Source organism: Chaetodon trifascialis, chromosome 6 (assembly GCF_039877785.1).
Source record: "Chaetodon trifascialis isolate fChaTrf1 chromosome 6, fChaTrf1.hap1, whole genome shotgun sequence".
Classification (NCBI taxonomy): Eukaryota; Metazoa; Chordata; class Actinopteri; order Chaetodontiformes; family Chaetodontidae; genus Chaetodon; species Chaetodon trifascialis.
The window spans coordinates 7,477,232-7,489,363 of NC_092061.1; the positions used below are offsets into that span (position 1 = coordinate 7,477,232).

General features: G+C 46.8%; 1 protein-coding gene across 4 annotated transcripts in view; it reads right to left on the reverse strand.

The window, feature by feature from the left end:
• The window catches only part of LOC139332680 (tetratricopeptide repeat protein 28-like), a 158,960-nt gene that overhangs the window by 104,534 nt on the left and 42,294 nt on the right, over window positions 1-12,132 (reverse strand). Inside the window, exon 1 of one of the 4 annotated variants that reach the window (XM_070964746.1) lies at window positions 8,375-9,112. The exons of the other annotated variants lie outside the window; for them this stretch is intronic. Within the exon in view, the coding sequence (XP_070820847.1) occupies window positions 8,375-8,401 (27 nt within the window). The 5' untranslated portion in view covers window positions 8,402-9,112. Of the gene's footprint in view, window positions 1-8,374; window positions 9,113-12,132 lie in introns of those variants that run through there. 4 annotated transcript variants of the gene reach the window in all.

A 12,132-nucleotide genomic window follows, 5' to 3' on the forward strand; every position in this document is an offset into this window, starting at 1 on the left:
CACTATGCATAGATGGAGGAATGAGGGGATGGAGTGACAGAGAGCCGGGGGAAACAGATCTGTTGGCGTAAATGTCAACAGCTTACCTCAAACCAAGTGTAGAGCATTTGAGGACCTAATATGAATTCACATGAATTTCAAGCTGATAGCACTTGAGCTTGTGTGCACTGCAATGCTATAAATAATACAATGTCCCAGTTGTCTGGAAGAAAATAAAACCCAGTGCTTCCAGGTAAGAAGTCTGTGCAAGTTCAGCCGTGCAGCCTTCCAGGCACCGCTGAAGGCAGGCAGCTTAGCCTGTTTGAGGGTTTCTGCTGCCGGTCAGAGCCTGATGGACACGTGCAGTCGTGCTCACTGACAGACTCAGGCATGGATAGTTTCACATGTCCAACTGCCAGCCAGCATGGCCATGTTACAATAATGTCCCCAGGGCACTGTTGGAAAACTGTGCACTGCCCAGCGGCAACAAACGAGAAGCATTCAGTGTCTGTAAAGTATAATATATCCATTCATTATAACACGAGGCTCAGCAGTTTGAGTCAGCACCTGAGCTGTACCTTCACTTCATCCACACATAATAGGGCAGCTGTACTGTACTATTGCAGCAAAATGGCAAATGCTGTTACAGCAGTTGCAGTCCTCCGAATAAGACAACATTGTTCATAGGAAGTTGCGGTCTTTTGTTCCAATGACTGATGATGTATCTTTCTTTTACAGCTCTCATTGGAGCAGCTGGAACGGATGTATATACCAGCTTTTACTGCAGAAGACAGAGTAGCATTCAGAGCACTAAACAAGCTCCGTTCAGCTTGATTTCATCATGCAGAACACCCAGACAGGTGGCGAAGGCAGCAAACACATTTTACATGTCTATAAAGGCAGGCATTACTTCAGACAACGTAACGTCACACCATAGACAGACGTGCAGTGTCTGGCCGGCCCCTGTAGAGGTGTTCAGCCTTGTACAGTATATTTAAACAGCCAAGAAGCTGCTGATGCTTGAGATTTCACAGTGGTAACTGGAGCACTCTCCAGACTGCTGAACAATACATGCTGTAATGTGGCCTCTGACCCCAGTCGCAGGAATATAGATCAAGAGAGAGGACTGGGGGGGGGCGTGGGGGCAGGCTGGAAGAGAGAGGGAGAAGGTAAAGTATGTAGGTATCTCTGATGGATGATAATATTGCAGATTCCATAAATCATATCTTATCTGACACAAGGATATCGCTCACTTGTCAAGACAACCATTTTCCAAGAGACTTCAAGACGAATGCAAAAAAAAGCAGTTTAAAATGCACAAATACGCACAGTATGTGGGATAAACAAGCTGACACATACATTCACGGACACACAAACAGATCTTCCACATCTTTTTTTTTTTTTTTTTTTTCTAAGCAGCTCCTTTAAAGGAAGGTGGCAATGCAATTTACTGGAGCCGGGAGGGTGGGGTGCGCATTAAGGTTCAAGTCACATCCACAAATGTAGGCTGCAGGGAGTGGCAGCAAGAAATAAACAAAACACTTTCAGGTTTTAGACAGCTATGAGAACATGCACAACAGGAGGTAACACTGCTGGGGTGAACGCAGAAGGGGCAGAGACGAGCCGTAGTGAGGGGGGAGGAGGCAAAGACAGAATTATACGATGAGTAGCTATGACTCTATTAGACTGCAACAGATCATGGAGTTAAATATATAAAATCTATGAGGCATGAGATCATTTGAGATGGTGAAGCATGGGGGGGTGGACCACAGAGGTTTGTTCTGTCGTCCTCATTACTGAAGCTACCTCAGTGCGCCTGTCAGTCACCACCTGTCTGTCTGCCTTGTTAAGGGGGCTGGAATCATGAGCCTCCCTTAGGAGACAAGCCCACGGAGTATATGGAAGCGCTCCTAGCTCACATAACTTAGCAACTCTAAACATATGCCTGACATGAGCATCCCAGTATAAGCCTCATATAAATAAATCCAAACTTACAAGAGAGAACAGCAGCGAAACCAAGGCCCAAGAGACAGAGATGGAAAAGGCTCAGTGGGTCCTGCTTACCACCATTTCTCCTTCCTTCCTGTACGATTTTACAGCCAGCAGTAAAAAGCTTTCTTAGCTACCCTCGCCACTTTCAAAAGTAAGGAGGCAGGGCCAGACAGGCCAGAGTGACGGCGAGGGGAACTAAAACAATCTGCTCTGGGCCTTGTTGTTTCTGTGACCCCTGGAGTAGCACTCTGCTGAGGCCGTTTGTGTGCGTCTCTGCTACACCGTTAGACTGCAAAAACACTGCACCGAAGGGGAGAAGGAGACCCGGACTAATCCCGTTTGCTTCACTCTTTCACCATGTGCCATTCATCCAAGTGGGCAGTGGTCACAAACATTCAGGGGTTAATTGACTCTGTTTTTTTTTCCACGGTCAATAATCATCAATAATCTACTCAAGAACGAGATACTGACCACTCAGGTGCCAGATCAGGCCGTCAATCTAAGGAATGGAATGTCTAGTTCTGGCTACATGAAGGCTACAGCTAAGCCGTGGACACACTCCTGTAAAATTGAGCCTTCAAAGAAGGGCTTATGAATCCCATCTCTGACAAAAGAAGAGATGGAATTAGTGGGATTTAGGGGCGTCAGCATGAGGCAGGGTGGTATTAAGGATGCTCTTCACACGTCTCCATCCAGGCTGGATCGCAGGCCCTCTTTAGAACACACTAGCAGCGAATGTCTGTCACAACATACGGCACCGGGCAGGACGGAGACAGCTGCAGGGCCTAAAGGCTGAGCTGATACTACGCCCGGCTCACTGGAACCAGTCCAGTGTGGAGTTATACAGGAATGTAGGAACCGCGGTTTTGGCAGCTGTACTCTGATAAATGTTGTGAAACAGAGAAAAGTATGCATGTTTTCCAGACCATATGCTGAAGAGATGTGTCCCTGGTGCCATTGAGAGCCCTCATTCAAAACACGCTTCAGCCAGCTTATGTCTGAAACACTGGCTCTCTTCAGCGTATGCAATACTGAGGACATAATACGGAAGCTTAACCGATGAAAAGAATGAAAAGAATAGAGCTTAAGTCCTGCAGAGGACTGTTCCACCTCATAGAACAAGGAAATGTGTTCCTATTGATGTGGTCCATCAAGTCAGGTCCGCTTTATTCCCGGTGGAGGCACCCAGAGGCAGGCACCTCCTGAGCCCTGAGAGCAGCTGACCACACCCCTGGAACAATGACCTCAATAAACTCAAACACACTTCCATTTGCTCAAACAGAAGCACTGGGGGGTAAAGGAAAGCTGTAGCAAATCAGAAATGAGTGCTCTGAGGCTTGGAGGAAAACATTACAAATGGACTGCTCTACACATAAATCAATTTTTGCATTTACTACTTGCTATCCAAAAATCCATCTCCACACTCACAGTGGAATGTGCAGGTCCCGGGAATGAGGATTAATGAGAGCAGGATGGCCCAGTCACGACCGTCTCTATTGTTTCTCCTGTTGTATTTTGACAGCGGACTCCCAAGAGTGCCTTACAGGGCACACGCCTGCAGCTTGAGGGTACTGCAGGCCACTGCATCACAAGACGAGCAGGGGAGGCCTTCCATTCCAGGAAGCTCCTCTTTCCGTCCTCCATCTCTGTCCAGTTCTCCCAATGGGAGGCGGTGGACTGGGATTAACAGAGCGAGTACAGCACATAAATTTCAGCTGTATTGCTGAGTCGCTGTTCCCCACGCAACCCCTCCTTACCTGACCCAATCCCCCCGCCCCCACCCCCATCCATCCCAGGAGGATGGGCCAGGAGGCTGGCCACGCAGCCGCATCCCGTTCCACTCGGCATGCTGGGCCGTAAATACTGCGCAGCATCAGGAACAGCAGGTGCTATCACTCCCTATCATTAATTATCCCTGCTGCATCACTCCAGGGCCCCTCACTCCTAAACTCCAAACCTCTACCTCCTGCGCCATCTTATTCTCCAGACCCCTTCCCATTTTCTCTCACTTTCTCAAATTCCAACCATCTCAAATGCATCTTCTATCAATGCGGACAGCTTTTCTTCTCCTCAAAATCCACCAATCTATCTCCTACAATCCTACAATCTAGCCCCCATTCATTTGCTCCCTGATGTATCTCAATCTTTGTCCAGCACTCTCAGCTACTCCCAAGTGATTCCACCCCCCCACCCCCCCACCCAACTCCCCGGCAGCCTCGCCCATTTTCTTCCCCCCTCAGATGTGCGTCTTGGAGTGCTTCTCTTCTCTCATTCTGACGGGTTTTCCCTTCCTGTAAATGTATTCCAAAACTGCTGTGCTGCTGCCAGCCAGGAGACGTCACATGGACTGATGGAGCGCTGGGGGGAGAGATAGCCCGCTCCCCCCACCGGAGAGCTCATAAATAATATCGAATCAAAGAGGAAAAGCAGCATGAGAAACTCCCCGAGGTGAAAAGCCAATGAACGTGGTCAGAGATGTGAGAGTGCGCCTGCTGATGGTAAAAGTCCGAGCTCCCAGTGTGTCTGGCCACAGAAACGTGAGCAGGGCATCCTGTCCCTCTCAGGTGAGAAGGCTTCATGCCGGCTGTGTGGAACCCACAGACACATCTGGCACAACCACAAAAACAAACAGTCGCTTCCTTCTGGCTTGGTCACACTGCCACAAGGCATAATGCGGACTCGAGATGCAGAGCCTGGCTGCGTAATATGAGACCATCCAACACATTACCAGGTTGTGAGCAATTCTGCTCAAGGTAGCATGGGGTGATGATGACTTAAAAACACATCTGGCAGCAAAAACAAAGAACCGCAGAATATTTTTCAGCTCTCCCAAAAGAAATTCGTGGACTTGGAAAAACCACACTTGAACTCAAATATCTCATACAGGAGCCCAGGTTGTCTGTACAAGGAGGTTATTACGACCCTTATTTACCTCTACTGTTAGGCTGTGACCTCTAGTGGTGTTTAGGACAGGAGCAACAGAGGAAGTCAGGCGTACAAAGAGCAAGTCCACATTTGGGTTGGATGGAGGGGTCAAACAAACACTCTCACCCAGGAGACCACGGCGAAACCAAAAGTAAAGTGTATTGGTGTGTATCGGTACTGGATTGGCAGCACGGTGGCACAAGTGGTAACACTGTTGCCTCACAGCTAGAAGGTCCCAGTTCGAATCCAGCTGTGGGCGCTGGTGGCGTGTCCTCCACCATGCCTTCAGTGCCTGCTCGAGGAAAAAGGGCCTTTCTGTGTGGAGTTTGCATGTTCTCCCCGTGTTCACCCGGGGTGTCCTCCTTAAATAACCCCCACTAAAAACATGCAAGAAGATCACCACCTGACCAATGGTGACGAACAGAGTTGGGCCCCCGGCGCCGCTGTCGGCTGGTAGCCCACCGCTCCTGGTCTGCCGCGGAGGAAGGACGGACCAAGGATGGGTTAAAGGCGGAGAAAATAATTTCACGGAAGCAAGGCGTGTGTGCACGTAGTGCGCAACTAACCTGTGTGTGATAAATAAAGTGTGTTTCTTCTTCTTCTTCTTCTTCTTCTATCCATTTCACAATGTTAACCACGCGATGATGCGGCTATGGTACAACAAAGGTGGAGTACGCCCATCGCTGGTGCTCTCCAGTGGTCACACATGTTGTTTTGGGACTCAAAATGTTGGATGCAGACAGGTATACAGCACAACGAACCACGCCAAGCTACCGGAGTCAAACATACAAAGACTCAAAAAACAGTGTTTCTGTTACCCAGCGACCCCACAGGTTCTTCCATCTCCCAACTTGGTGGCTTACATTCATTTCAGCACACCCTCAGGCACGCTGCCATCTCTTTCCTGACTCAGTTGGCTAACTTTCCCTGAGGACAGGCCCTGTCCCTGCTTCTTCAGGCTTCCTTTCCTCTGATACAACACAACCACAGAGGACTGCAGTGACCGCTGCTGTACACCCACCCTTCCCCATTCATGCTATCAGGCAGAGCAAGAGCCATGTTAGCATTCCTGAGCTTCACAAACACGAAAAGCGTCTCTTTACTTTAAAAGGAAAGAGGCTACCTGTGGATCATCGCACTTGACTTTTAAGCTCATCTAAAAAGCTACATCTACAGAAAACATCGATTGTCACTGGGCAGACTCACTCTTATCTAACCGTTATCAGACACACATGTCTCCCCGTCCACATTTTGTGTAATAGACTCTCTCTGAATCGGCTCAGGCGGTCAAAGCAACTCCACCAAAATTGCAGGAAAAGAAAGTTAATCACACAAATCCCCTGTGAAAGAAAAAAAAAAAAAAGATTTCACTCGCTTTCTCTTTCCAGAACAGATAAGCTATCTGCCAGCAGCATTAAGGGAACTGCTTTCGCTTCTCTTCAACATCACACATTTGGAATTTTGACTCATTAGTGTAATCCATTATGAAGAGGCGGACAGGACACTCAGCCCGAATCAATTTGATTCTCCTACACTTTCTATTGATTCCCATCGGACTAGAAGTGGAGTAAAGCGACAGATTGAAAAGCAGATAAACAAGAAGCCAGAGTGGGAAAATCCAAGGATCTTTTGTGACATTACTGCGTGTGCACTTTCTAAAGAGAGCACCGCATTCTATAGAAGTCACTTTCTTTACAATGTGCGGCACAATAGCTGCTTTTATCCCAGCGTCCTGCCTGCAAAGTGCAATATCTCAGCATAACAGAGGGCATCACTGGCAATAAACCAGAGTTCAGGGTGAAGGGACAATGTCAGAAACACACAAGTGTACAGTGATTCAAAACACTGTACACTGCTCTGTTTTCTCCTCTAGGTGCTTGTGTTCATGGTTATGCATCATTAATCAGCATCACATGAAAGAGATTAACCATTTTCCTCTTTGATGAGAATGAGTGCTCCGGTGTGCTCGCCTTAATAAAATGTATAACGAAAAGAGTATTTACATATGAAGGACAGTTTTACTCTTATGATTATTTCAGGTTGAGCACATGTGACTGCAGTGTGGCTGGGAATCAATTCCTGCAGTGAGGAAAGGCTTTTAGTCCTCAAAGGGGGGTCTCGTGGATGATTCTGGCAGATACACTGCACAGCTGTAGAAATCATTAAGGCGTGCTCACAGCTTTTATTTTCTCTGCTGATAATTCAACATTAAGAAGCTTGGTTTCGATCATTTACTTTCATCTCATCTTACAGGATGAGATTATCCACATTAATGACACTTGGTGTGGAACAAACGACGTGCAGAAATTAATTTAGGCGGAGAGATGGCAAGTTATTGAGATCAAGCACACTAGAGCGGGTTTCCACTACCGCCAGTGCCAGTAGTAGTGGTTACACTGCTTGGGGTGCTGGTAAGCCATGCTCTTTATACTGGGTGGTTATAAAAACAGAACATCATCATCATCATGTCTCAGCTGAGAAGGCAGAAATATCTGGGCCAGGAGGGAAAAAAATCCTGCGAATGTTTATGCAGCAGCTCAACAAAGCCTTTTTTGGGGGGAGAAAGTTTAGAATGATGCAAAACAGTTGACAGAGGAGAGAAAATAGTTGCTCATCCTTTCATTTTCCTGTCTTTGACTCTAGACCAGTGCAAGGCCCCCTTCTGCAAAGGAGGGCTGCTTCTTGTCAGACAAGTGCCCCCTGCTGGTAAAAATCCGAACCAAAGGCAGTATAGTGCTACCAATTTTTTATAGACCCCAGATGATTTTCAGACATTTTCCATGTTGTAATACTCCAAGGCTACGAAAATGGAGCAACAAGAGAATGCATGCAGAATACAAATTTGTCTACAAAACGTTATGCTGAGTGGTGGAAACAAGAAACCAAGACACACGATTTAGTCTTCTTAAATGATCCTCCTGAAGGTTTTGAAAGATGAGGTGCCAGTTCAGTGTGAAACTTTCAGGTGTAAATCATGCTGAGGTGCGACGTTTCACTTTCTGGGTTCTTCAAAGGTTCAATTCTGAACAGGACGCGGGATTAAACGCTGTTTGTGGCCACAACTCACAACAAGGAGACTAATCACTGATGTCTTGATTAGTCCAGAACACACAAACACACGCAGAGCGTTAAGGATTAACACAGTAACACATTCATACCCCCTGTTGTGCACTATTAGCAGCCTGTATTATAGGTGCTATACGGTACAGTGCACAGCAGCTGAGTGCTCTCACAATGGTTTGGAGTGGGAGAGAAACGTACAAATAGATCCAAGTGAAAAGGTAATAGAAACTCTTCTTTGGTTACAGTTCAGTGCTGTTGTGGTTATTACTATGTACGGGTTCTATCTATCATTTGCAGTAACCGAATAGGAAGAGCAGCAGTCTGTGACCGAGCCCCTCTTTCCAACTTGTGATCCGGCAGAAAAACGTTATTTATCGCTATAATTGACAAATACATAAACATAAGACAGACTCACCTTCTTCCGGGGCTGCCATTTCATCATATTTGTAAACCAAAATTGAACAGCATTAAGATATTATATGAGAATGGAATGTAGATTCTAAGAAATCCAGAGCGCAAGTCATGCTGCCTCTCGACTTCCCTCAATTTTGCAGCAGATTTTCTCCAAGAAGCGATGCATGATGATGTGCGACTCTCAGCTTTGCGGCAATTTTGGGGGAGACAGCACAGTCAACACAAATCATACACCGGTTAAATCCACAGTGGAGCCCGGAGAATAAATCAGAGACACATGGTGTCGACTGACAACGTTTGGGGGAAAGGTTCCTGTGCGTAAATCCAAAGTATGAGTCCGTTATGAAGCAACTCCCTCCTCAGTCGGCACGCAGGGATCGGCGCCCCCAGGACCAATCCGGACTGTGTATGAGGAAAAATTTATTCTTAAACTTTTTCCAAACGAAGTCGTCCTGTAAGTAGGCTACAGCATAGGTCCAGCGCTGCTCGATCCGGAGCAAACGATCGGACGACGGAATGTGTGCCAAAACGCAGAAATATTCATCACAGTGGTCAAATCCCGTTTTCCAGCGACCGAAACACACTTTTGGAAGTATTCATGGAGAAACAGTCCAACACAGCCCGGCGGAGACAGCGCGACAAGCAGGGAGATCACTTTCAGGGGAGGGGGGGGGGACAAGCACCAAGAGGAAAAAAAGAAAAAAAAATCCCTGGAATTTCTGTGAGGAGCTGGAAGGATATCCTGATTCCTGCAACAGCAACAAACTGGACTACGGCTCTCGGATGACTTCCTCGCCTGCGCTCCTGCAGCTTTGCAGTTAGCAGACTTGGAGCAGTGGAGCTGAGCAGGCAGGAGGCAGCAGGGTCATAGCGCCGCCGGACGCACATTCGCCAAAGAAAGTGCGCTTTACAGTTACGCACGAAGCTGACGCTGCCGTGCGCGCAGGACGCAGGCGGTGGTTCGGTGTGTTGCTCATGGGAACTATTCCAGCTAACAGCCGCGTGCCACCCCGCTGTGTCCGTCCAGCATGCTGTATATACAGCAGGATACTGACCAATGATTTGTTGATTTGCATCCTGGTGAAAAATTACAAAGTGAAAGTTGTTTGTATGCTTTAAGTATAACTGCATTTCCAATAGAATTCAATAAAAATACTGCACAATGTAAAGGGACCTATAATAAAGGTTCAGTAGTTCCAATACAGTCATCACAGAGTAAAATTCCCTGTAAGGATTTAACCTCCAAAAGGATCTTTCCTGCAGTCTGACACATGCAGAAAGGTGCAGCAGGTGCTCAGCAGGTTTGTGTGTATCTCTGCAAGGCTACACAAACTCATCACAGTTCAAAGTGGTGTTAATGAGCTGTGGAGATTCGAATAACGTCACACTCCGCTGCTGCAGTGGCTTTCTGCCTTCATCAGTGGAGACTTCTGTCCTTATTTTTGTGAGAACGGCAAATTGAATTCTTGCAGAAAAGGCACGTTTCAGAGGATGTTGAGCCTTGGGCGATGGAGACAGCTAAAGCCCTGTTTGTGTGCACGTTCCCTGTTTCCTTCTTCTGAGAGCAGCTGTCACATATAGCACACTGAGCAATATTTTACCGCACGCAGCCCTCAGACGCATAAGATCGTTTGGCTGGGGTGAGAAACTATTTGCAGCCTCCCCATGTATAAAAACTGACTTTTTATCATTAATTGTGGAAGTGGGTTGAAATAAAATTCAAAACAGAGGACATGGTAATTCTGGTAAGAAACCTCTCACCACAATCGCTGCCACAGTCACAGAACGAAAACAGTTTTAAAACAGAGCAGATATCAACAGTCAAAACAGATCTACTGGTGCTGAACCCAGATGCTTCGGCACAAAACCAGAATAGTCATCAGTGGATATGTCACGGCGTTAATACAGTAACACGGAAGTCTTCTCACAACAAAAGAAAGGTGAATTTTAAAAAAAAGGTCAATACTGACGGTGAAATTTAAATTGGTTTAGCTAATGGACTCCATGGAGCTGCGAGTTGGTCAATAAGCTGGTGTCTGTTAGGGTCAGCGGGGTCCCAGTACACCCAAGGGTCACTCAGATAACAAAAGACAAGTAGGAGGAGGGGGACAGGCTGGCATATGGCCTTATGGACGGACTCCTGCTGCGCACTGGAGCTCATGAGACACTTGGTAATCCACATGGATGAGCATGAACAAAACGCACTACCTCCACAGTCACAGCTGGAACCCAAACAGAATGACACTCTGTGGTCCGGCACTGAGATCAAAGCACGCGTCTGGAGTCAAAGAGGAGCGATGTTACAGTATCTACATTCAATTCACATGGTAACACATCACTTTTACCCCTACAGCCAGCAGCTCCATCCAGTCCAGAGAGGCAGCACGTAAACACCCTTTACATCTATGTTCTCTGTCAATCGCGCGCTCGCACTCAGACACCATCTAAAACAGGTTTACACAAGAGGCTGCTTCATAGAGGGTATGTTTGATGATCAATCAAAGGCCACTTCAGTGTGCTGTTCAGCAACAGTGCATTCGGAGTGAAGCCTGTCATCTGGCATCTCCATACAGAAGCAGGCTCCCTGTGCGTGCCTCTGCTTTCCCAATCAGAGCCGCACAGGAAATCAGACTCCAGCCTTCAGAGGGAAACGAAAACCCCCTCTTTCATTTTCCACAACTTGGAGCCGTTTAAAAGTTTGTGCTTCCTTTTCTTGTTCTTGCCAATCATGCCCTCAAAAATGTCTCCACTGTATGTTGTGATGGGGGTGGCTGATTTCATAAAGACGAGCGATGCTGGTGTATAGATGCAAGTTAAAACAAATGCGAGTCAGACGGCTGCACGGCAATAAAGACGGACTCCTGTTACGTGTGAAAAGTTCATCACTTTACCGGAGGCTGCATCAGAGCTCAGAGCTGTGTTTCCAACATGACAGTCAGTGTCAGTGATTTTTACTTCGGGCTGACACAAAGAGGAAAACACGGCTTATTTGGTGGTTTGCTAACAATACTCATGACTGAGCAACGCGAAGAGAAGTAGTTTTTAGAGCTACCGCTAACCCATCAGGAATTATTTCTAGTTAAACGACCATTAACTGTTTGATTTTGTTCCACAAGGCCCACATTTTCTGCTGGTTCGCCTGAGGTTTTTTAGCTGGAAGTTACAGCTCAGTCTGACACATTTTCAGCTTAAAGAGTCTTAATTTGCAGCACACAGCGCACCAGCTCCAAAATTAGACAGCTTTCTGGAACCAGAAGTTTCATGTCTGACTGAAATCTACCTTCACCAAACCGTCCTATCTGCTCCGGGCTGATACAGATTTGGACACAGCTCAGTTTGTCTGCGTCTCCCCGCCGGCGTGCCTGTTTATTAGTCCACATGATGTAAAAAGTGCATCACCCACACGATGGTAACATGAAAAAAAGGCAACCTGACAGAGAGGTTTTTGAAAAACCCCACAGAGGAGCAGCACTCCAAAAGCCCTCCTGAATGTCTGAGGGTAATTTATTTTCACAGTCTGGCTCTTAAGTCATGACACTGGAGTGTTGCTGTGCGCTATCGGTCCCCCTTTTGAATAAACAGCGGCCTTTTAATTACAAGGGCTGGAGTTTCAAGGCAATAAATTCCACAGTGAGAAGCCAGAGATGCGTACCCTAATGTCACGTGCACAAACACGCGTGCGCAACAAAATGCAAGCACCTGTGACAATAAGCATACAACACTGAAGAACAGCTAATATTGTTGTATTAATATTATATT